The sequence below is a fragment of the Centropristis striata genome, chromosome 17 (genome assembly GCF_030273125.1).
Source record: "Centropristis striata isolate RG_2023a ecotype Rhode Island chromosome 17, C.striata_1.0, whole genome shotgun sequence".
NCBI classification, from domain to species: domain Eukaryota; kingdom Metazoa; phylum Chordata; class Actinopteri; order Perciformes; family Serranidae; genus Centropristis; species Centropristis striata.
The window spans coordinates 4,030,732-4,056,954 of record NC_081533.1 but is presented as its reverse complement, the minus strand read 5'-3'; the positions used below and the strand labels follow the sequence as shown (position 1 = coordinate 4,056,954).

The following is a 26,223-nucleotide window of genomic DNA, read 5'->3' as shown; positions in this document are numbered from 1 at the left end:
CCCCCCAAAAAGGCGATTAATTTTTCGGAAGAAAAAGTATAATAAAAAACGAACCAATTTCATTGTTTATTACAGTTTTTTTCAATCGTTAACAAGCGCTTACCCATACTTCAGATACTTTTTCTAAACTCTTAACACAGACTCACAAGTACAAAGCACAATTGACCAAATCGATAATTTTCTTATCAAAAACACATTGTTAAATATATACTAACTGTTCATTTCAAAATAGAACACATCTTTCTCTGCACACACTAACTTTACCAAAACACTGGAAATCTGACACAAAATGAATTTATTCTGTCAAAGAATAACACTTGTTTTCACTTCACAAGGAACATGCAGTCAATCAAAGTACACCAGGTTTCAAAATACTGGCTACTGTTGACATTACAAAAAGTGCATAGACTTTTATGTTTCAGTTTTGCATGCAAAACAAGCAATCCACCGTTTTTACACTAAATTTCTTGGTTGGGAACTGTATGTCCACATGTAATGTTCACATTTAAAAGCATTCCAGTAAAAAGCAAATCAGTTTGTCTTTTCCTTTACTGTTTAGGAGGTACATTAGAAATACTGTATCTAATCTCTGCGATCTTCAGGGTTAGGCCACATGTTTTCATCAACATCATCTGATATTATCCAAGGCGATGCACCTGGGATAAAACCGCTGGGTATGTCGGATCCACCCTCGGCAATCATCAACTGAGATGTCCCTGCAGCCAGCATCCATGGCTTCAAGGAGGACATCTGGTCATAAACCTTCCACCTCCATGCAGAACAGAACTCCTCTATGGGGTTGAGGAAAGGTGAATAGGGTGGAAGGAAGAGACGTACCAGTCTTGGGTGGACTTCAAACCATGTTGTTATTGCTTGGGAATGATGGGAAGCCACATTGTCCCAGGAGTCGACGCCTTTTGGCCAGATTGAATCCTGCCTCATCTGTGTATATGAATTCATGAGGGGCCCGGTTGGCCTCCAATTCCATAACTCTCTGAAACAAAGTTTATGTAAATGTCATTACTGTATACCATACTGTACTGTAACCTATTACTGTGTAGGTTACCTACTTGCAAAGTGCAAAGCTGATAGAACTGGACATTGAATTGAATATTCAGTACTTTCCCTGGATATATTGTTGTCGTAGCTCATTGACTCTCTCACTGTTCCTCTCAAAGGAAACAGTATTTTTACTTGCAATTGTTTGTTTATTATCAGCTGATATATATCGTTTTTGAACTGATATCATTGCAGAAGCAGAGGTTTTTATACTGTATCTAAGGTTTGGAATATTGTTTTTGCTATTGTGGGATGTTGTGTGTTAATATTCTTAAATAATACAAAAACAATCCATCATTTTGTTGCGAGGTATAGCTTGTCTGTTCAGGAAATGTGTTTGACTGCATATTGTGTGGAAACGACATGAAATGTGTGAATGGTATGGCTACAAAATACCATGCTGTGCTAATTGTGTGAAGAGTTTAGAAAAAGTATCTGAAGTATGGGTAAGCGCTTCTTAGCGACTGAAAAAAACTGCAAAACTGTTTATTTAAGTGAACATAAATACTGTAGAACAACAGGAGTACCCTTAAAAAATTTAAAAAAGCTCCATAAAGTGCACATTTAAATAGAAAAATATTTTAAATAAAAATAGCCTATGAAATAAAATAGGCCAATCTCTTTCTGAAATAAATATATTTATATGAGAAAAGATTAACGAACACTACAAATTAACTAAATATGAGTAAGGGCCGCATGTATATATAAAAAAGAAAAAATTGAACTATATTGATACATGCGATATGGTCTAATTCTATATCACATTTAAAAATATATCGATATACTTTTTATATCGATATATCGGCCAGCCCCAGCTGTATATATAAATTCCATTTTATTCCAATTTTTAAACTATTTTATCAGCAATCAACTCATGATTATTAGATTTTAAAAAATCGAAATGAGATAAAAAGTCATGTTATGAGATAAAATAGTCATAATTATGAGATAAAGTTAAAATGAGATAAAAGTCATGATTATTAGATTTTTAAAAATCGAAATTGTGAGAAAAGTCATAATTTTGAGATAAAAGTCACAAATATGATGTGATAAAAAGTCCAAAGTATGAAATCAAAAGTCATTATGAGAGAAAATAGTCATAATTATGAGATAAAAAAAAGTTAAAATGAGATAAAAAGCTATGATCGTTAGATTAAAAAAAGTCAAAATTATGAGACAAAAATAATCAAAATTATGTCCTTGTCCTATTCTTATTTTTTCTTCCTCAGTATTTAACTCAATTTTTATTGTATTCAAACACAGGACTGCTACGACAACCTGAACTAGGCCTGTGAACAGGACTGAACGGGACCGAGCCGAGTGGAGCCGTCGGGGGAGGCCACGTCGGGCGTGGCGCTGTGGGCTCAGTCCCTATGCGTCCCAACTGGCGTGTCTCCTACCACTGTGCTCGTGGTAGGTGTAAAACATGTTACTTCCTGTAGCCAGCAGGGGGCGCTATGACTGTGTGTCACTATCGACACGTGGGTGTGTTCTGGGCTGGACCCTAATCACATGTGAGAAATTTGGGACAGATTGGACAATGTATGGTCAAGTTATCCAGTCTGGTGTTAGATGGCGTGACGCCATATTTTGCCGCCATGCCACGCCCACATAGTGTGATTGTCGGTAAAGCTTTCAATAACTTTTGATCCCAAAGGTCTTGTGATGCTACTGACCAAGTTTGAAGTCAATGGGGTGTACCAAATTTGGTGTCTCTACGTGAAGCCTACTGCTAGGGCTAAGTATAAAACATGTGACTTCCTGTAGCCAGCGGGGGGCGCTATGACTGTGTGTCAATATTATCATGTGGGTGTGTTCAGAGCTGGACCCTCATCACGTGTAAGAATTTTTGGACAGATGAGACAATGTATGGTGAAGTTATATAGGCTCGTGTTTTCATATTTTGCCGCCATGCCACGCCCATCTAGTGTGACAGTCAGTAAGGATTTTGAGTACGTGTCATCCCAAAGGCCTCATGATGACACTGACAAAGTTAGAAGTGAATAGAGTTTAATCGGTAGGAGTAATGCGTTCATGGAAGAAAAGTTTGTAGGGGGCGCTGGTGAGCCATTGTGCCACGCCCACTCCCGGGACCACTGGAATACGTAAATTTCACGTGAGATTTATGCGTATTCCAAAAATGAAGAGTTTTTGAAGATGATAAAGGCTCCAAATTCACTTTTGGTATGAATAATAATAAGAAGAAACGGACCAATTACAATAGGGTCCTCGGTCCCTAATTAATAAACCATAAATAAAGTAACTATCTATCCAGTGGATGTGAGTGGAGACACGGACCCTTCTTCATGTTCTGGATCAGGCCTTCGTTCTTCGGCATGGCGTCCGTGGGGTGTTTGATCCTCTCGGGGATCCTGAGGCGCTCTCGGACCAGCGGGTGTCTGAACAGCGCCACTTGGGCCAGAGAGAAGGAGTTGGAGGTGAGCCAGTAGGTGAAGACGGCCTGGGGAGAGAGGGACAATAATAAATAAATGTCCCCTTCAGAGGAGACCAGAGGAGCTGAGAGACTGAGGACTGACCGTGGGGAAGTTGATGGTGAAGGGGAGGATGATGAAGGGCATGATCCTGAACACCGTCTTCATGGCTCGCAGGTTGGGGTTGTCCACGCCAGACTCTGCTCCCAGCTACCACACACACAACGGGACACTTATCACAAACTGTCCAATAGGAGTCCTGCTATATTCTCATCATTGTTTTTATTTGGTTATTACAGCTGGCTTTGAAAGAGCAACAAAAGGTTTGATTTTTAGTCTTTTTACAGTTACTATGAGCTCTTTTTTATTTATTTTAACGCAGTACAGGTCAAAAGTTTGAACATACCTTCTCATTCAGAGTTTTTTTCTTTATTTTTATTATTTTCAACATTTTAGATTAATAGCAAAGACATCAAAACTATGAAAGAACATGAAAGTATTTTATGTGAAATTACATAATATTTACTACGGAGGGCCACATTAAGAAAATAAATAAATAATAATTATCAGATTAAAGTCATAAATATTTAATTAATTTCGAGAATAAAGTTGAAAATATTTAATTAATTACGAGAATAAAGTTGAAAATATTTAATTAATTACGAGAATAAAGTAGAATTTTTTTAATAGTCTTTCTACAGTTAGTATGAGCTCTTTTTTTATTATTTTTTTTGCACTACCAGTCAAAAGTTTGTTTTTTAGTTTTTTTCTTTATTTTTATTATTTTCAACATTTTAGATTAATACTAAAGACATTAAAATTATGAAAGAACACATACAGAATTATGTAGAAGTATTTTATGTGAAATGACATAATATTTACTATGGAGTACAAGGGCCACATTAAGAAAAAAAAATAATTATGGGATTAAAGTCATAAATATTGAATTAATTACAAGAATAAAATAAAAAATATTTAATTAATTTCGAGAATAAAGTTGAAAATATTTGATTAATTACGAGAATAAAGTTGAAAATATTTAATTAATTACGAGAATAAAGTAGAATTTTTTTAATAGTCTTTCTACAGTTAGTATGAGCTCTTTTTTTATTATTTTTTTTTGCACTACCAGTCAAAAGTGTGTTTTTTAGTTTTTTTCTTTATTTTTATTATTTTCAACATTTTAGATTAATACTAAAGACATTAAAATTATGAAAGAACACATACGGAATTATGTAGAAGTATTTTATGTGAAATGACATAATATTTACTATGGAGTATAAGGGCCACATTAAGAAAAAAAAATAATTATGGGATTAAAGTCATAAATATTGAATTAATTACAAGAATAAAATAAAAAATATTTAATTCATTGTGAGAATAAAGTTGAAAATATTTAATTAATTACAAGAATAAATTTGATTTAAAAAAAAATTATTGCGAGAATGTCAAAAATATCTAATTAATTAAGAGAATAAAGTCGTAAATATTTAATTACAAGAATAAAGTTGCAAATATTTAATTAATTAGGAGAATAATGTGGAAAATATTTAATTACAAGAATTAAGTTGAAAATATTTAATCATTTACGAGAATAAAGTCGAAAATATTAAATTAATAAAGAGAATAAAGTAAAAAAATATTTAATTAATTACAAGAATAAAGTTGAAAATATTTAATTAATTACGAGAATAAAGTCGAAAATATTAAATTAATTACAAGAATAAAGTCAAAAAATATTTACTTAATTAGGAGAATTAAGTTGAAAATGTTTAATCAATTACGAGAACAAAGTCAAAAATATTAAATTAATTAAGAGAATAAAGTCGAAAATATTAAAATAATTAGGAAAATGAAGTCCAAAAATATTTAATTAATTACATGATTAAAGTCGTAAATATTTAATTACGAGAATAAAGTTGAAAATATTTTATTAATTATTCTTGATAATTTTTTTGGTTATTACCAAGAAAATGTTAAATGTCTAGATATCAGCTCTTCAATTAAACTCTTATCAGCTATTTTAGTTATTATTATTATTATTATTATTATTATATTTGTCCAAACAAATGAACCTTCAGTTGTACCAGCCATTAAAATGATGGTCATAAGGGTCTAATATTTGTTTCCATGACTGTCTGTATGTTTTTTGGGGGGTATGAGCTGTCTGACCTCCAGGATGAGCAGCATGGTCCCAGTAGCGGCCAGCGGCAGGATATAAAAGGGATCTGCTGCCGTCAGGTCTGTGAACCACAGCAGACCTCCCGTCTGCAGGCTGGGCACCGGCAGCTCCGCCATCTTCCTCAGCGCCATGAAGAAGGAGATGAAGATCGGCGCCTGCAGAAAACATCAGCAAAAGTCTGCTGCATTCAAGATTTTTCTTAGCCAATTCACATAATAAACAAGGCAAAGTTCTCTGTATCCAGCATCAGATTTGTTTCATCTCGCTGATTTTATTTCATTCAGTTTTGGTGTCACAAAGGTCGCTTCAGTGGTCAAAATAATAGGAATCCTTCGTGTGTTTTTCTCGATTATTTTCATGGTTTGTCAGCAAAATATTTAATTAGTCGAAAATATTTAATTAATTATGAGAATAAAGTCGAATAATATTTAATTAATTACAAGAATAAAGTCTAAAAATATTTAATTAGTCGATAATATTTAATTACAAAAATGAAGTCAACAATATTAAATTAATTAGGAGAATAAAGTTGAAAATATTTAATTACAAAAATGAAGTAAAAAATATTAAATTAATTAGGAGAATAAAGTCAAAATATATTTAATTAATTATGAGAATAAAGTCTATAAAATATTTAATTAGCCAAAAATATTGAATTAATTACAAGAATAAAGTCTAAAAATATTTAATTAATTACAAGAATAAAGTTGAAAATATTTAATTACAAAAATAAAGTTGAAAATATTAAATTCATTACGAGAATAAAGTCTAAAAATATTTAATTAATTAATTATTTCTCGATTATTTTCATGGTTTGTCAGCAAAAGACACATTATTTTATATGAGTAAACTAAGCCTAAAAATATTTAATTAATAAGGAGAATAAAGTCAAAATATATTTAATTCATGAGAATAAAGTCTAAAAATATTTAATTAATTATAAGAATAAAGTTGAAAATATCTAATTACAAAAATAATTAAACAAGCAGACAAGAACACTAAAATAAATAAAACAGGATATAAACACTAAAATAAATAGTTGCATTGCTTTTTAGTCTCATGCATGGTTGAAAGCCAAGGAATAAAAATAGGTTTTAAGATGAGTTTTAAACAAACAAATAAATATTTAGATATATATTTTTTTCTTTTATTCAGGCAGCCCTAGTATATGAAACTATTTAGATCTGACAATTTACAAGAAGGTCCTCATCCAGTTTGTAACCTTTACTTATTTATTTCAAAGTCCAGGGAGTAAAGAGAGAAACGGACCTGCACCAGAGGAACCAGGAAGCCGCGGAGAGGATTCACATCGTTCTTCTTCTGGAACAAGTTCAGGTCGGAGTAGGCTTGGAAAACTACAACACACAGCTCAGGGTGAGTGGGTTCATTAAAAAAACAAAAAACTACACACTAGGGCTGGGCGATATGGCCCTAAAAGAATATCACGATATTTCAGGCTAAGTTTGCGAAAACGATATTCTTGATGATATTTCAAAATACTGAGAATATAGTATAGTATAGTAATATAATCGTTAGTTGCAGCCCTAACATAGAAAATATGCTTTTTTTTAAGTCTGTATAAATAAATAAAAATCTAAAATGTAGTGTGAAGTGCAAATCTCAACAGTTGGCAAATACAAATTTTTTTACTCTTAACTCTTGAGTATGAGCAAATAATAAAACTAACCATTTAGGGGTTTCGGGGGCAAATTTTAATGATTCATTTTGTAAAGGAGAATAAAAGGTTCTTGTGTGTTTTATTTAAGGCATCTTATTTTGACAGTCTTCTTGTAAGTTCTGTGGTGGATTCTGTTAACACACTGTGCTCTTATTTTGAAACTTTAAACAACAACTTTAATTGTTAGCTAATGTTAGCTTGTGGCTAACCAATGGCATAATGCAGCAGTGTGTTTGGAGGGCAGCTCGGTGTATTCAGTTGTGTAACCTTACGCCACGACATCAAGAAGTAGGAATGTTGCCAATATCATGATATGCATTTTTTAAAAACTATAACCGTTATAAAATATAACGATATTATCGTGAACGATCCAATATGGCAAACCCCTACTACACACACACACACACACACACACACACACACACACAGAAATCTACAAATATGACTGAAGAAATGTTACTTTCAACTTGGTTTCCGCTCTGTTTGGCCTCGTTGACCCTGGTGGTGAGTTTGGTGATCTCGGGCATGAAGTTGTTGAGCTTGGCTGCTTCCCTCTGACCCTTCACGATGACCGGGAACACCGCCAGGCGAGCCAGCACCGTCCCTACGGGACAGAGAGGACCGGTTACAACAGGGACGGAGACAACAGAAAGAGAAGGAGCAGACGATGGAGAGAAGGAGATTAATAAGAAGCAGGGAGGGGAAAAAGAAGATAAGTAATAAGAAGAAGTAGGAGAAGACAAAGAAGAAGAGGAAATTAAAGAAGAAAAAAGATGAAGAGGAGGAGACAAAAAAGACAAGAAGTAGATGAAGTGGAAGAACAGGAAGTTGAAGAAAGAAGCAGAGAGGAAAAAGAAGAAATAATAAAAAGTAAAAATTACAAAGAAGACACAAAAGCTGAGACAAAGAGACAAAAAGACAGAAAAGAATAGGTAGAGATAAAGTAGGAGAACATGAAGATGAAGACTAAGAGAACAAATAACAAGAAAAGAAGAGAAATGACGAGAGAAGACAAAAAGACTGAAATGAAGAGGTAGACGACGGAGAAGAAGACAAAGGAGAGAAACAAGAGATGAGAGGAGACAGAGACGTAGATGTCATAGAAGGACATGAAGAAAAAGACAAGAGGTAGACGAAGGAGGAGAGAAATGAGACAGAAGATAAAGAAGAGAACAAATAAGAAGAGAAGAAGCAAATAGGGGAAATACGAAGAAGAAGCAGAAGACTTATAAGAGGAGGATGTAGAAGACAATAAAAAAAGAGGAAAATAAGGCACAGAGGAAAGAGAAGAAGACAGAGGAGAAAAAAGGAGATGAAGGAGGAGACAAAAAAGAAGTAGATGTTTAAGAAGAACATGAAGAAAAAAAAACAAAGAAGCGGAGAGAAAAAAGAAGAAAAAGAATAAGAAGAAAGATACAAAGAAGAAGCAGAGGACAAAGAAGAGGAAGATAAATAAAGAAAAAAAACAAATAAAGCATAGAAGCAGAGAGAAAAATGAAGAAAATAAAAATATGAAAGATAAGAAGAAGAAGCAGAGGACATAAAGAAGAAGAAGAAGAAGAAGAAGAAGAAAAAGAAGTAGATGTTTAAGAAGAACATGAAGATGAAGAAAACAAAGAAAGCATAGAAGCAGAGAGAAAAAAAGAAAAATAATAATAAGATACAAAGAAGCAGCAGAGGAACAAAGAAGAAGACGACACAGAAGAAAAAGCTGAAGTAGAAGATGAAGGTGAAGATAAATAAAATATAATATGAGAATAAAAACTAAAGATGAAGGTGAGTAGGAGGTGTTGCTGACCGACTATGATGGCGCCCCACCAGGGCAGCCCCAGGTCCATGTGGAGGAGCTCCAGCAGGCTCTGGATCAGGCCCACTGGTGTGGGAGCAGCCAGTCCCAGCTCTGACAGGCTGCTCTCTGTGGCTGCAGCCTGCAGGACCCCCGCTGCCGTCGGGGCCGCGTCCCCCACCGCCTCAGAGAGCTGCTGCAGGTCCAGGACCACCGCCGCAGGAGGAGACACGTCCAGGACTGGTGCTGCCGTGGAAACCGCTTCTACTGGGATCTAAAATACCAGAGGAGATAGAACCACATCGTTCTAGAGCAGAGGTCTCAAACTCCCGGCCCTCGTGACGATATGAAAGTTTGATATGAAAGTTTGATATGAAAGTTTAATGTGAGTTTTATATGAATGGCACTTTACCGTGTTGTGTGTGGAAGGTCCCTTTAATTACTTTTTAAAAATATGCCCTGTTTTTTTTTACAATAATTTTTTTTTTTTTTTTTTTTAATAATTTAGTAATTTCTTTAATAATTTTGTGTTTTTGGTAATTCTGTGTCTTTTAAAAATAATTTTGTGTCTTTTTTAGTAATTCTGTGTATTTTTTTGGTCATTTTGTGTATTTTTTTGGTCATTTTGTGTATTTTTTTGGTCATTTTGTGTATTTTTTTTCAATTATTTTGTGTCTTTTTGGGTAATTCTGTGTCTATTTTGGTCATTTTGTTTATTTTTTAAGTACTTTAGTTTTTTCCTGTCATTTTGTGTCTTTTTGAGTCATTTTGTGTCTTTTAAGAATGTTGTGTCTTTTTTGGTAATTCTGTAGCCTGGCTAACACCAGACCAAATCTCATTGGAGATTAGGTCTGGAAGCCAGCCGTTCATTTCTCCGTAGAGGAGGTGTGGTTTACGATCCTCCAGAGCCGTTTATTGGGCGCTTAGAATGTCTATCAAAGCGTCTGTAGGTAGCTCTTAGCCAATCAGATCAGTTATACCAGATGACGTAGTAGAGCTACAGAAATGGATGTTTGTTGTGTGTGTGTCTGTGAGAGAGTGTTGCTTGCTGCTTTGCTTCTCCAGTTCTCGCTTTCTGCAAGATTATTTATTTTCACACTTTATTCCCCCTCATGTCATTCAGCCACACACATCCACTGATTTTATGGGCAACAAACAAGCTGCTGCGGGTCTCTGGCGGCTCCGCTGTCCCCCGATTCGGAGCCAGATCACCGGCGGTGACTGACGGTCTCGCCGGCTCGGCGCAACGAGCCACCGAGACCGCAGGTGCGGCGCTAATAGCCCCGCTACCGGTGATCTCGCTACCAGCCGGGGGACAGCGGAGCCGCCGAGAGACCTTTCGCCTTTCAACTTTCGCTCTAAACTATTTAAAACACCATCTACAGCTAAAGAGAGTTTCGCGTCTGCAGCAGCCATGTTGGATCCGTAAGAAAACTACAAGCTTCCAAGTGCCGAGTAGTACGCGTCATCGTCTTGCCGTCCCTCCCCGCTCTGTGATTGGATCCCTAAAACAGGGATAAGAAACTGCCGTGGTTTCCAGACCGCCTGGAGGTTTGAAATTAAATTCGAGCGCGCAAGGCAGTCTGGGTAAACCCAGGCTAGTAATTCTGTGTATTTGTTTGTCATTTTGTGTCTTTTTTTGGTCATTTTGATAGTGCCTCCAGCGGCCCCCAGGTAATTAGAGTTTGAGACCCCTGTTCTAGATGGAGACTAAGATAAGAGGTGGAGGCTCAGACACCTGTTCAGTGATGGGCTGTGTGGTGATGGAGGTCGGCTCAGCGGGCGGAGACACGGAGGAGGAGGAGGACTCCAACACTGGAGTTGCCATGGTGACATCCTCCACTGGGATCTGGTGATATAAACACAATAAATAACTCGTTTGATGTTGTCGAGGCAGTTTTCAGCAGTGGGACGGATCACCTGAATGCCAACTCACCTGTGAGCTGTTGTGTCTGAGTGCCACTGCGTTCACCCACAGGATCTTGGCGTGCTGTCGGCGGCCCAGCAGAGCTCTGGTGGCGGGACTGCGACACTCCAGCACCGTGTGCAGACTGGACTTCTGGAGCAACCGCTGCTTGTGGAGCAGAGAGACAGAGAGTCAGAGTAAACCACCACCTGATGACACGTATGGAGGCTGCTGCTGTGTCTCTGTAGGTTTTGTACTGTGGTTCACAGCAAATCAGAGCATTTTATTTTAAACTTTAAGAACACAGTCAACACTGTCAAAATTAGCACAGGTTCAGTCTGATGCAGGCGGCAACCTCCTGGTCTGAGCAGGGAGAGTACTGAGTAAAATGTTAAAGGAGCCCTGAAACCGTGCTGAACCAGCTTGTTGGGGGTCAGAGGGTAAACTCAGTAGATCCTGTTTATTCTGTGACCTCTGGTGGTTTTACAGTAGACAGCAGCTGGTTCACACTAATCAACAGTTTAACTCAACCACACCTCAACTAACAGCAGGTAACAGCCCCAGACAGGCTCGTTATTTTAGACATTTGAGATGTTTTTAGCAGAGAGGCTGTCAAAGTCAACCAGGATGCTAACCGGCTAGCGAGTTAGCCGCGGAGAGTCGCAGTTTGTGTCTTTGTTTCGGAAGCAGAGGACAGAAACTTAACGTGGGACTGTAAAGAAGACTTACGTGGCTCCAAATGTCTGAAAGGATCTGGCTGCCTCTGCTCTGTTTCCCAGTCTGCTTCAGGAAACATCGTGCTAAGCTACCTGGAGTCACTCCGCTCCTGAACGCAGCCATGCTGGAGGAAAAAAACCTGCTACGGGGAGCGACGAGAGTCAATTTGCCGGGCGGTTTGCAACGCGCTTCGCCTTTTTTTGTGTGTGTTTATAGCTTTAAACTATGGAAGCCCGTTTGTTGCTTTGTTGAGAATTTATTTTTGCCCATGATAAAAGTCATAATTATGAGATAAAAAAAGGCGAAATTATGACATAAAAAGTCATTATTATGAAAAAATATTAATAATGAAATAGAAAGTCATAATTATGAGATAAAAAGTAATTACTATGAGAATTTTAAAAGTCAAAATTACGAGATAAAAAGTCACAATTATGAGATAAAAAGTCATGATTATGAGACAGACAAAGTTGAAATCATGAGTTAAAAAGTTGTGATTATGAGATAAAAGAAAGTCAAAGTTATGGGATGAAAAGTCATATTATGAGATAAAAAGTCATGATTTTTACATTTTAAAAAGTCTAAATTTTGAGATAAAAAGTAATTATTATGAGATAAAAAGTAATTATTATGAAAAAATGTAATAATGAGATAGAAAGTCAAAATCATGAGATAAAAACTCACAATTATTAGATTAAAAGTCATATTATGAGATAAAAAAGTAATAATTATGAGATTGAAAAAGTCGAAATTTTGAGATAAAAAGTCATTATTATTAGATTAAAAAAGAAGTCTAAATTTTGAGTTAAAAGTTATAGTTATGAGGTAAAAAGTCAAAATTATTTGATAAAAAAAAGTCTAAATTATGAGATAGACAAAGTTGAAATCATGAGTAAAAAAGTTGTGATTATGAGATAAAAGAAAGTCAAAGTTATGGGATAAAAAGTCATATTATGAGATAAAAAAGGTGGAAATTATAAGATAAAAAGTCACAATTATAAGATAAAAAAGTCATGATTATTAGACTAAAAAAAGTCTACATTTTGAAATAGACCTGTAGAGGGCACTGCAGCTCCTCTGCAAAAAGGACTCTATCAGGTTTAGTTTAGTGTAAAAAGTCACACAGTGACACATTTCCACTCTGCTACATGACATTATGTAGAATATCTATTTGATTTTTATATTTCATGTTGCATGTGGACATCTATTGCAATTTTTCTGTTGTTTAAATATATTCAGATATATATGCTTTTTGTCATCAAATTGTCATTCTGCATTCATATAACGAGAAACGTTGTTAATTATTATTATTATTAATATTAATAATATATTTATGCATTATTCCAAGTGTAAATTCACAGTTTACTATTGGCTTCTGAGTAACAACACTATTAGTGTTATTTATATTAGTATAAGTTTGTACAGTAATTCTACAGCAGCATACTGACACGTCTCAGTTCTGTGCATAACCTGAAAATATAGATTTCATGGATATCTCAACATTAAAGTCAGAGAAACTCAACTTGCGTTCTTTCTTCTTCTTTTTTATGATTAATGTCATTTTAACTGTGTTATTGTGCACAAAAGACATTTTTGAGTTGTTCCCACTTCCTGATCCTGCTGATTCCACAGATTCCTCTTTTATATATCGCACTGAAATAGATTAACACAGTGAGTAAGATGTAAAATAAAAATAATAAAAAATAAAAATAACTGTTTACGGGATAAAAAGTCATAATTATGAGATAAAAAGTCTTAATAATGAGATAAAAAGTCACAATTATGAGATTATAAATAGTCAAAATTATGAGGAAAAAAAGTCATAATTATTTGATAAACAGTCATAATTATGAGACAAAAAAGTCGAAATTATGAGATAAACTAATAATTATGGGATAAAAAGCCATTATTGTGAGATACAAAAATCATAATTAATTGATAAAAACTCTATTATGAGATAAAGAGTCAAAATTATGAGATAAAAAGTCAGAATTAAGAGATAAAAGAATTATGAGATACACAGTGAGTAAAATGTAAAATAATAAAAAAATAAAAACAATAATACATTTTTAAAATCCCTGAATCATCATGGGGCTGTTTCAGGGGGTTTAATGATTGTTGGTCACGTAAAGGTCAGTAAACAGTTGGTGTTTACGTCTTTAATGATGAGAATGAAAGTGAAAGTATTTTTCTCAGCTCCTCCGCAGTTATCAGACACCGCCCTGTTTATTACTCCGCACCGAGCGAAGAGAGCAGCTCAGAGAAATGTTTGTCACGGTCTTTGTTCATATTTAATTAAAGAGGCCAGTTAACAACGACACAGAGGAGCAGTTTAAGAGCGTCACAGTGCTGCAGAAGAAGAAGAAGATCGAGTCTGTTGAAGGAGTCCCAGGTAAAATCTCTTGTAACCTACAACTGTTCATGATTAAAATGACCAGTTGAAGCGTGCAGAGTTTAGTCTAATGCTAAAATGATGGACTACAGATCAGATTAGGTTCATATATAATAACAATAGTAATAATAATATGGTAAATAATATATAATAATCATAATAATAAGGCCAGTATAATAATAATAATGATAGTAGTAAACTCATCACAGACAATAAAAACAACCCCAGGTTTCTTTTCTCCACCTTCGATCTTTTAACCAACACCAGTTTTAATAAAGCTCACGACACCATCAGAGGTCCTCTGCGAGGACTTTGCAGACCACTTCAGAAGTAAGATCGATGGTATCAGATCCAGTCTTTTATCCCAGAATGTAACACACCTGAACCATCGCTCTTATCTGAGGAAACACTGGAGAGTTTTGCCCTGGTTGATGCAAGGACACTTGGTCGAGTTTTCTCCCAAGCAAACCCAACAACCTGCCTTTTAGATCCTATTCCCACATCGCTCTTAAAATCATTTTATGCTTTCTTTGAGGAACAGATTTTAAATGTTGTGAATTGCTCTCTTCAGACGGGTGTCTTCCCCACTGCCTACAAAACGGCAGTGGTGAAGCCCCTTCTGAAGAAGAGTAATTTAGACCCCAACATTTTAAATAACTACCGGCCTGTATCCAACTTACCATTTTTATGTAAAATTTTAGAAAAACTGTTTTTTAACCAGTTAAATTATTTTTTAAATAGAAACAACATTTTAGAGAAATATCAATCTGGTTTTAGAATGAACCACAGTACCGAGTCAGCTCTTTTAAAGATTTTAAATGACTTCAGGTGTTATTTAGATTCACAGAAATTAACAGTCTTGGTTCTACTGGATCTCAGCGCCGCCTTTGATACAGTAGACCATCACATTTTATTAAACAGACTCCGAACCCTGGTCGGCCTCTCTGGTTCTGTTTTTAACTGGTTCAGTTCTTATCTCTCAGATCGAAGTTTCTTTGTAAGTATGGATACATGCTCCTCCAGAACACATGAAATCAAGTGTGGGGTTCCCCAAGGGTCAATTTTAGGTCCAATTCTTTTTAATCTGTATATGCTTCCCCTTGGGGACGTCATCAGGAGACACGGCATCAGCTTCCACAGCTACGCTGATGACACACAACTGTACATCGCCGTGTCTCCTGATGACACTGAGCCAATTGATTCCCTTTTAAACTGTATTTTAGATATCAAGTCATGGATGGCAGTGAACTTCCTACAGCTCAACCAGGACAAAACAGAGGTTTTAGTCATCTGTCCTGAAGGCAAGAGAGAGAAACTTTTACCAAAACTACGAGATTTTAAAACCTCACAATGTGTAAATGTTGCGCCCCTGAAAACAGGGAGAAATTATCACAAAGCGTGAGCGATGTTTTCCTTCATAACAGCATTTACTGATATGTTTCCACATATATACAATCCACAAACAACTTGAAACATTCCCTTAACAAAGTGTACATATGAATTAATATGCGACAGAAACAGTTACAGTTGCCGGTTGAACGCTGCAAAAAACGCAGGGACATTGTTTACACACACACGCACGCACGTGCTCAGCAAAACTACTCCCAACTAAATTCAAAATACTCCATAAACAGTCTCCCAACACACAAAACATATTACAACATTATAACAACAATTTCAACAGCATGAACCGCTGACAACACACCTGAAAACAGGGAGAAATTATCACAAAGCGTGAGCGATGTTTTCCTTCATAACAGCATTTACTGATATGAGAGAACTAGCGCAATTTCCCCTGGGTAAAGTGGGCGGAGACCAAAGCAATCGAGTCAGATCTCGCAGATCCAGACCACAATGCAGATCACCGATTACAATATCAAGACATGAATCAAACTCCCTTTTCAACATTCAAGCCTGTGTTCTCCACAATATGAGTCTTACTAGTTTAACAATCTATTTTAACATCATCACAGAATTTACTTTAACACCCTGTTACACACTCCCCCTCAACATAGATGTCGTCCTCGACATTCAATGAGTAAGGCAGTTACACAGTATGCAATTCAGATTTTCAACAGTTCGTATGTAGACACACCCAAAATCCTTGAATGTAACAGGTCCAGTATGAGTTTATGTGTGTATAAACACTCTGTTTCCTCATAAGTCCATGTGTATAGTGGTACACGTATGTGTGAGCACTCCGCTTCCTCAAAAGTCTATGAAGAAGGCTCACAACTGCATATAAAAATGTACATTCAGCTCAAAAAAAAAAGAGTAGGCCTACATTAAATGTCTGTGGTTACCCGTACAGAAGCACAGGTTGATAAGTGGGGGCCTGAACAGAATCTGGCCACATGGTCACTAGTTGACGGGCTCTGTAGTGTTGCATTGGGTTACACCTATACATGGATCTGGCCGGGACGCCCATACTGTAGCAGACTGGATTACCAAACTCATTATAGGTGAATAACTTTGGTGGTCGTCGCTCCCTCCTCGGCCGCTCTTGTTCCTGTCTGTGGTCACTTTGGCTTTCACATGAAGGGGGTGACAGAGGTGGCGGTACAGAGTCGTCTCCAAGAATTTCCAGTCCCTCTTGTATTTCATCCCCATCAAGCAAATCAATCCTGCTATGATCCTCCTCCAGCTGTAGCGGTCTTTCCTGTTCCTCTCCTTGTTTGTCATGTGCTCTTATAGGTTCAGAGTCTGCTGACGGGCCTGTATGTTCCTCTTCATTACATGCCTGCGGCTGTGCATCGTGAGGAGGCTGTTGAGGCAGGTCATAGAACCAGTCATCCTCTGAGTCCTCATCACTGTCATCCTCTTGCTGAGTATTGGTTGTCCCCTCATTTGTCTGTTTCTTTCTCTGTGGTCTGGCGACTTTCAGGGGAACTTCCAAGGGCAGGTGATCGCACGGGAGCAAGAGATTGCGATGTAGTATCCTGTTATCTCTCCCCTTTCCTTGCTCTGGTACAACTTCATAAACTGGAGCATCTTTATTTACTCTGCGAACCACCTTGTGGATAATTTCTTCCCAATGGCTGCGTAGCTTGCCAGTTCCTCCTCTCGGGGTCAAGTTTCTGACCAGAACACGGTCTCCTGGTTCTAACTCTGAGCTCCTCACTTTGCGATCATGATTTCTTTTGCCTCTTTCGGCTGATTTTCTCGCGTTGTTCTTTGTGATCTCGTAGGCTTCCTGCATCTCTTCTCGCCACTTGCGCATGTATTCTCTGTGGTCAGGTGTACCTGTTGCTGGCGTCAAGCGGAAGAGTATGTCGACAGGCAGTCTTGGGGTCCTCCCAAGAAGAAGATAAAAGGGAGAAAAGCCAGTGACTTCACATCTTGTACTGTTGTAGGCAAAAACCAACTTGTTCAATGAGTCTTTCCAGCTTGATTTCTCTTTTTCTGTCAGTGTTCTCAGCATCTGTATGAGTGTACGATTGAAGCGTTCAACTTGTCCATTTCCCTCAGGGTGGTATGGTGTTGTTCGCGAACCTAGCACTCCAGAAGTCTTCTTCAGCTGTGCTAGGAGCTGGTTTTGAAATTCGCCACCTTGATCATGATGGATGCGCTGAGGGAATCCAAACTTCAATGCATAATCATTGAAAAGTTTATCTGCCACTGTTTTTGCTGACTTGGAGGTTGTGGCGTAAGCTTGGGCAAATCTTGAGAAATGGTCAATAACAACCAAAATGTACTCATATCCGCCTGCACACCGGTCAATATGTAAAAAATCAATGGAGACTAACTCAAAGGGCTGAGTTGTGACAATGTTGGTTAGGGGGGCTCTAATCTCTCGGCTGGGCTTCTTCTGTTTCAAACATGAACAGCTTCGAGCCACATAATGTTCAATGTCCTGTTGCATATATGGCCAAAAGAAGCGTTCTCTTACCAGTGAAGTGGTTCGGTCAATTCCTTGGTGCCCCATATCATCATGCAACTCCTTTAGAACAGTTGCCTTGTACTTTTCTGGCAAAATTAGCTGTGTTCGTGTGGCTGTTTTTCGACGCAGGATGCCATCATCATCCAAGGTGAGTTTTCCCATTCACTCATCAGCCTTTTACTTTGCACACTGAATGATTTTAACTGTTTGTTTTCAGGTCTCTTTTTCAACTGACGACACTCAATCACTGGGCCGATATTTTTATCTTCCTTCTGAGCATGACAAATCTCTGCCAGCGAGAGAGGCTGATCATCTGACTTGTTGATGTCTTTGCACTGAGCAGACAGAGCCATGGACCACACTGTGTTAAGATTTGGGTCTTCAACTGACTGTACTACTGCTTGTACTGAACGAGATGACATTTCCTCAGTGCAGTCTTTCACCATGGTGTCGATATCCACTGGCATCCGAGAGAGAGTGTCAGCATCAATGTTTTCTCTTCCCGGCCGGTATCGAATGGTGAGGTGAAAATCCGCTAATTCAGCAACCCATCTGCATCCAGTTGCATTTAGTTTCGCTGTGGACAAGACATAGGTGAGCGGATTATTGTCCGTGTACACAGTGCATGATGAGCTGATCAAATAGTCCCTGAACTTTTCACACACGGCCCATTTAAGGGCGAGGAACTCCAATTTTCCAGAATGAAAATGGTAGTTCTTCTCGGATGTGGTGAGTGCTCGTGACGCATATGCAATTACACGCAGTTTTCCTTCCTGTTCCTGATACAAAACCGCCCCCAGGCCCAGGTTAGAAGCGTCTGTGTGTAGAACAAAAGGTTTGTTAAAATCAGGAAAGGCAAGAATTGGCGGCTCCACTAAGTGGTCCAAAAGTCCCTCAAGCAACTGCTGATGTTTCTCTGTCCACACAATGGGCTGGTTGGAGGGCGCTCCATTGTGTTTTCTTTTAAGCTGTCTCGTTCTTTTACCACGTTCATCAGTCTTTTGCACATCAGCAGGGGTTCTCATGAGGTCGTAGAGAGGGGCAGCGATTTGAGAGAAATCACGAATGTACTGACGATAATAACTCAGGAGACCCATGAGGGCTCTTAATTCTCCCACAGTGGTTGGTGGCTTGTCTTTTAAGGCTCTGACAGCTATGGTGTCAGCAGGATCAATTTTACTGCCCTCTGATGAAACGACTCGCCCGAGATAGCGAACCTCCCGTCGAAACATCTCACACTTGGCCGGTTTCAACTTTATGCCATGCTCTCTCAATCGCCTCAGCACAGTTCTGACATTTTCAACATGGCTTTCAAATGACTGACTGAACACAAGGACATCGTCAAGATATGGTACACAAATCTCATCTCGAACCCCTTCAAGACATTCTTCCATGCATTGCTGGAAGGCAGCTGGTGCGTTCATTAGACCAAAGGGGATTCGAATCCATTCATACAAGCCCCAGGGGGTGACAAAAGCAGTTAGGTGGCGGCTCTCTTCTGCCATGAACCCCTGATGGTAGGCTTTCCCCTGGTCTAAGAGTGAAAACCATGAGTTGCCACCCAGGCCATCCATGATATCTTGCACCCTGGGGATGGGCTGACGGTCTGGTACAGTCCTGCGGTTTAACTCACGGTAGTCTATACACAGGCGTAAGCTTCCATCCTTTTTCCGAACACACACAACTGGAGATGCATAGGGCGAGTTTGATTTGCGCACCCAGCCTTGTGTGATGAGATCATGTAGGTAGCTCTTCATCTCTTGATACAGTGGTTTTGGTACAGAGAGGTAAGTCTTGGCCACAGGTTCGGTGTCTCTCAGTGAGATGGCGAGCTGCAGATTCTCAATACAGCCAATGTCATCATCAGAGTTAGAGAAGGAGTCTGACTCTTCTTTTAACATTTGTTTCACTATTTCTTCTACAGGTGGGCTGAGATGGTTCAAGTCAACTGGGGGGTCCCATTCACCAGAGGCTTGTTCATTCCTTACTCCCACATTACTCACTGTTACTGGAGGGGTGGTGCAGGGCCGTTCAAAGATTGTCGCTGGGTAAACTGCTTGAACTTGCTGTACTGTCCCAATAACAGTTCTGCCAGTGAGCACTATGTCATGATCTGTTGGATTTTGCACATCAACAATTATGAATGGCTTTGCTGCCTTCCTCAGCGTCACAAGAGTATCAGTGAACTCAAGGCCCTCTGGCCACTGTGGATCAACACTAGGCTCAAAAATCAGTGTTGCCTCTTCTTGCAAAGGTGCTGTCAAAACGCGACACTCTACTTTTACAGATGTGTGTTTGGGGACATGCACTCGCTCTCTGGTCGTCTTGACTACATACTCGTGTGGGTGTTGCTCAGCAGTAATTTGTTCTACAAAAACTTCAGCTTGATCCATCCCAAAGCCAGGAAAAGCTGCTTGGACAGTTTTGATTAGCTGCTGTTTATCGGTGGCATTATCCTGCTGCAGCTCAGTAGCAACAATCAGTCCAATAACATTTGAGCCAATGATAGGTTGAGCCAGACTGTTACCTTTGATAATTAGAGTGGGAACAATGACCTCTGCTGTGGGGGCTCCATCTGAAGCTAATTTAAATGTCACCTCTATCCATCCTGTGTATGGCATGTCTCCCCCATTTGCTGCAATGAGGTTTAAAGTTTCATCAGCTTCAAGGAGTTCAGAAATGTCCCTCAATGTTACATGTGGTAAGTGCTCTGTTTTCCATTGTTCACTCATTACAGTCACTTGTGAGCCAGAGTCCCACAGAGCTCTAACCTGCTGGCCTTGAATATGGCAGTCAATTAGATATTTCTTTCCAACTAGCGGAGCAACTTTGACTTGTTTTCTCTTCTGTGGTATGGTTCGGACTGTATTGCATGAGGTTGTTGAACATTGATTCCTGTGAACTTCCCACTGTTCTTGTTGACATGCCTTAGAACAGTATAACACACCTTTACATGATGCACATCGTCTCAGCCTCACATTTCTTCCATGTGCACCACAGTATGCACAAATTTGGGGCACTGTTGATGAGACGGTCACTCCCTGCCCCGCTGGGGTAACCCTTGCCCGTTTAAACCATTCCCTCTGAATTGGCCTGGTCTTCCCATTCTGCAACCGACTGAGAAGTGTTCACTACTGCCACACTTGAAGCAGTGACTGCAGTCTTCAGTATTTGTCTGCTGACAAGCATAACATCTCCCTCTACGGCGTGGTGCAGATGTGGGAGGAGCATGTTGGTTGCCAAACCTTTGGTTGAGTGGAGGATATCCGTGTTGTGCTGCGGGGACAGGAGCAGCCCAGTGTCTCTGTGGTGGGTGATAGTGGACTGGTGCTGGCTGATGTGGAGAGCAGTCTGGTGCAGCTGATGAGTCTGGGTGCTGCCTGGGTAAGTAAGAGGGCTGCTGCATAGACTCTTTAATGGAAGCCACTTCAGCCTTAAGGTCTTTTAAGAGGGACATGTTAGCTTTCATCTCCTGCAGTTCTGTGAGAATATCAGTTTGATTATTACTGTAACTTGACTTGCTTGTTTTCTCCTTCTTTTCAGCTGGAGTGTGGTCAGACTGAGCAGAGTGAACGGCTACAGGTTGCTGTGGTGTTGTCATTTTTTTCTTGTCTTGCCTCTCACTTTCATAGGCACATGCAGTATTCAGTTTCTCAAACAGGAGTTCATCAGAAACACTAGCTTGCTCTAAATATGGCTGGAGGTCCCGTTTGATATTATCGTTCTGCAAGCCAGTCATAACTGAGTGAAGAAACATATTCTGCACAAGCACTGGATCATACCTTAAGCCTGACTCTGACTCTTGTGAGGCAAACAGAATCTTCTGCCTTAGATCCAGAGCACGGATGAGGAAGTTTTGAGGATTCTCTTTTGTGCCCTGGGCTTCAGATGACAGCTGCTTATATAACTCTGTCGCACTCTTTTCTTGGTAATGACAACGGAGTATCCTTCTCAATGTTGGTAGTGTGAGGTCACTTTTCCCTTCTAAGTAACTGCGCAACTGCATTCCTGGAACAATGGCTCTTATGACAGCATCCACAATTTCAGTCTCTGGGAAGCCTTTGAGGAGGCCGTGCTCAATCTGCCGGGCTAAGCTGGAAAATGTGAGGCGGTCTTTTTGTCCTGGTTCTCCAATTTGTCCAGATATTTTAAATTCTTTATGCCAGGGGATAGGGGTTTGTCCTAGGCCTGTACCTGAGGCTGACGTTCTGTGGAGGAGTGTGGCGACCTGAGCCTTATGTTCATTTCCTCCATTAATACTTCCTGTAGGTGGCAGTGGCTGTAACTGAGGGGGCCTGCTTCCTGGTGATGTATTGCCCTGTGTCTTGTCCTCTCTATTTTGCTCTTTATTTAGTGATGCTTGAGGCTCAGTGACGTGCAGAGCCGTAGCTACCTCATCACAGAGCTCACTTATTTCGTCTTTGAAGGAAAGGAGCTCTGCCATTCCCATATCCTCAAGTTCCTGTAACTCCTCCCTCTGCAGGTGGTTACTTATCATTGTGATTAATGATGCTCTATTTTTTCCTGCTACATGTTCAAAGTCTGTTCCAGCAATAGCAAGAGAGTCGCATAGTAGTTTTAGCTTGTCTGCTGGCAGTTTACACAAAAGTCCAATTATTTCCAACTGCAATGTATCTGTCTCAGTTGACTCCATTGTCGCTGTGGCAACAACTCAGTGTACTGTAGCAATAGCAGTTTGTGTGCTAAATCTTGGCAATAGCGCTCCTGGTGACTTAAGTTCACCTCAGATTGCTTGTGCTCTGTGTTGTAGACACTTGAACTGCCACCGTGTAAGTCACTGAATGCTGCCTGCCTGGGTAAGTTGAACGGGACTGAATGAGAGCAGGGGACGTCTGTTGCTGGCAGAAGTCAAACCTTGTCTCACCCGATCCCAGCGGTGCCTCCAAAATGTTGCGCCCCTGAAAACAGGGAGAAATTATCACAAAGCGTGAGCGATGTTTTCCTTCATAACAGCATTTACTGATATGTTTCCACATATATACAATCCACAAACAACTTGAAACATTCCCTTAACAAAGTGTACATATGAATTAATATGCGACAGAAACAGTTACAGTTGCCGGTTGAACGCTGCAAAAAACGCAGGGACATTGTTTACACACACACGCACGCACGTGCTCAGCAAAACTACTCCCAACTAAATTCAAAATACTCCATAAACAGTCTCCCAACACACAAAACATATTACAACATTATAACAACAATTTCAACAGCATGAACCGCTGACAACACACCTGAAAACAGGGAGAAATTATCACAAAGCGTGAGCGATGTTTTCCTTCATAACAGCATTTACTGATATGAGAGAACTAGCGCAATTTCCCCTGGGTAAAGTGGGCGGAGACCAAAGCAATCGAGTCAGATCTCGCAGATCCAGACCACAATGCAGATCACCGATAACAATATCAAGACATGAATCAAACTCCCTTTTCAACATTCAAGCCTGTGTTCTCCACAATATGAGTCTTACTAGTTTAACAATCTATTTTAACATCATCACAGAATTTACTTTAACACCCTGTTACATAAAGAACCTGGGCGTCATTTTTGACATATTAAAAATACAACAAAGATAGGTTTTTACCATCTTAAGAACATAGCCAGAGTCCGCCCGTTTCTCTCCCAGGCCAACACGGAGGTGCTGATGCATGCTTTTATCTCTTGTCGTTTAGACTATTGTAATGCCCTGCTCTCTGGTCTTCCCAAAAACAGCATCCACAACCTACAATTATTACAAAACTCAGCCTCACGCGTGCTGACGAGGACCAGAGGGCGGGAGCACATTACACCGGTTTTAAAATCACTGCATTGGCTCCCCGTGTGTTTCAGGATTGATTTTAAGGTTCTTTTATTAGTTTTTAAATGTCTTAACGGTCTTGGGCCATCTTATCTATCTGATATGCTTTTATCATATCAACCGTCGCGGGTCCTGAGGTCCTCTGGCACCGGCCTTTTAATCATTCCAAGAGTTAAAACTAAAACCTACGGGGAGGCTGCATTCAGCCGTTATGGCCCACGCCTTTGGAACAGCCTGCCAGAGGACATCAGGACCGCAGAGACTGTTGATGTTTTTAAAAGGAGGCTCAAGACCCACCTGTTTGGTCTAGCTTTTAACTGATTATTTTACTACTTATTTATTTATTTATTCCTGTTGTATTTTAGTTTTTATCTTTTATTTTCTATCCTGTTGTCTCTAAGTCTTTTAGTTTTTATCCTATCCTGTTGTCTTTTAGTCTTTTAGTTTTTATCCTGTCCTGTTGTTTTTTAGTCTTTTAGTTTTTATCCTGTTGTTTTTTAGTCTTTTAGTTTTTATCCTGTTGTCTTTTAGTCTTTTAGTTTTTATCCTGTCCTGTTGTTTTTTAGTCTTTTAGTTTTTATCCTGTTGTCTTTTAGTCTTTTAGTTTTTATCTTGTCCTGTTGTCTTTTAGTCTTTTAGTTTTTATCCTGTCCTGTTGTCTTTTAGTCTTTTAGTTTTTATCTTGTCCTGTTGTCTTTTTGTTGTCTTTTAGTCTTTTAGTTTTTATCTTGTCCTGTTGTCTTTTAGTCTTTTAGTTTTTATCCTGTCCTGTTGTCTTTTAGTCTTTTAGTTTTTATCCTGTCCTGTTGTCTTTTAGTCTTTTAGTTTTTATCCTGTTGTCTTTTAGTCTTTTAGTTTTTATCCTGTCCTGTTGTCTTTTAGTCTTTTAGTCTTTTAGTTTTTATCCTGTCCTGTTGTCTTTTAGTCTTTTAGTCTTTAGCTCCAGTGTTTCCTCATGGGGGCCCCCTCACTGGGGGGTGTGTTGGGTCTGCCCGTGGGGATGTGGTCTTGGGGACTCCCTGGGCCCGGGGGGCTGGGCGGCTCTGCACCATGTGTGGAGTCCGCCTCGGTCTCCCCGGGTCCTGGTGGTCTCTGTGACGGCGTCCTCTATGGCTGTGGGCCTTGCCATGTCTCTACACTGTCAATCAATATGTGCTGTGTGTGAGTCTGAGTGTGTGCTTGTGTGCGTGCGTGACTAAATGCGTGTGTGCATGTTTGTGTATGTATACTTACAGATGTGTATGTGGGGGAGGGAGGGGTGGGTTTTGTCATTTTTATTGTTTGTTTTTTCTTATTTTTTGTAAAGCACTTTGTGTTGCATTTTTATGTATGAAAAGCGCTATATAAATAAAGTTTGATTTGATTAGTATATCACAGGATATAGTTATAATAGTAATGGCAGCAACAGTATATGTATATATTAATAATAATACTACTAGTAGTAATAATAACAATAACATAGCAATGTGTCATATATTTAGCCTGTGCAGGGTGTACACAGTCGTGGAAAAAGTATTCAGATCCTTTACTTAAGTAAAAGTACTAATACCACACTGTGAAATGACTCCACTACAAGTAAAAGTCCTGCATTCAAAACTTACTGAAGTAAAAGTACAAAAGTATCAGCATCAAAATGTACTTAAAGTATCAAAAGTAAAAGTACCTGTTAAACAGAAAGGACCAACTTACATTGTATGATATATTTCAAATATATTATTAGATTATTATTATTATTATTATTATTGATGCATTTATGTTAGCACATTTTAACTTTCTCAAGATAGGGCTTATTTTAACTACTTAATATGCTGTTACGAGGTTTAATTAAAAAAAGAAAAAGTCCAATCGCCTAAAAACAAGTTAAATCTTGACCTGAAAAGTCACTAAAGCTGTCAGCTAAATGTAGTGGAGTAAAAAGTACAATATTTCCTCTAAATGTAGTAAAGTATAAGTATAAAATACATAAAAAGCAAATACTCAAGTAAAGTACAAGTACCTCAAAACTGTACTTAAGTACAGTACTTGAGTAAATGTACTTAGTTACATTCCAGCTCTGGGTGTACATACCTACATAACATATCATATGTAAAATGTATAAATATATTTAGATATTTACACAAATATGATATAATATGATATATTGTACCGGCATTATTTATGCATATAAATACTTGACTATACAAGATATACATATGATAGATAATATACTAAGGAGTATAAGAGTATGTTAATAAGTAGAATGTGCAAAAGGACAAGAATATTGTATAAATATGATATATAATATCAATATGATTAATACACATATCACATATGATGTGAAGTATATGTTCCAGTATTAAAGTGGAGTGTTGTACAGTACAGTTTGACCCTGTG

The 26,223-nt window shown here is 38.5% G+C and overlaps 2 protein-coding genes across 3 annotated transcripts in view; one reads left to right on the top strand and one right to left on the bottom strand.

Annotated features, from left to right (window-relative positions):
* The window catches only part of LOC131989470 (uncharacterized), a 299,290-nt gene that overhangs the window by 57,272 nt on the left and 215,795 nt on the right, over positions 1-26,223 (top strand). The gene's annotated exons all lie outside the window — the stretch shown is intronic.
* Positions 60-11,922, bottom strand: LOC131989494 (mitochondrial inner membrane protein OXA1L-like). 2 transcript variants are annotated; one of them, XM_059354734.1, is made up of 10 exons: positions 11,773-11,922; positions 11,074-11,208; positions 10,876-10,986; positions 9,150-9,411; positions 7,812-7,955; positions 6,943-7,028; positions 5,664-5,828; positions 3,597-3,701; positions 3,358-3,520; positions 60-994 (listed from the first exon to the last, which is right to left on the bottom strand). In XM_059354734.1, exons 1-10 carry the CDS (start codon positions 11,881-11,883, stop codon positions 957-959), a joined length of 1,320 nt encoding a protein of 439 aa, XP_059210717.1. In that variant the 5' UTR covers positions 11,884-11,922; the 3' UTR covers positions 60-956. The 2 variants fall into 2 exon arrangements, with proteins under 2 accessions (XP_059210717.1, XP_059210718.1); XM_059354735.1 differs by lacking the exon at positions 60-994 and having other exon boundaries at positions 1,408-3,520.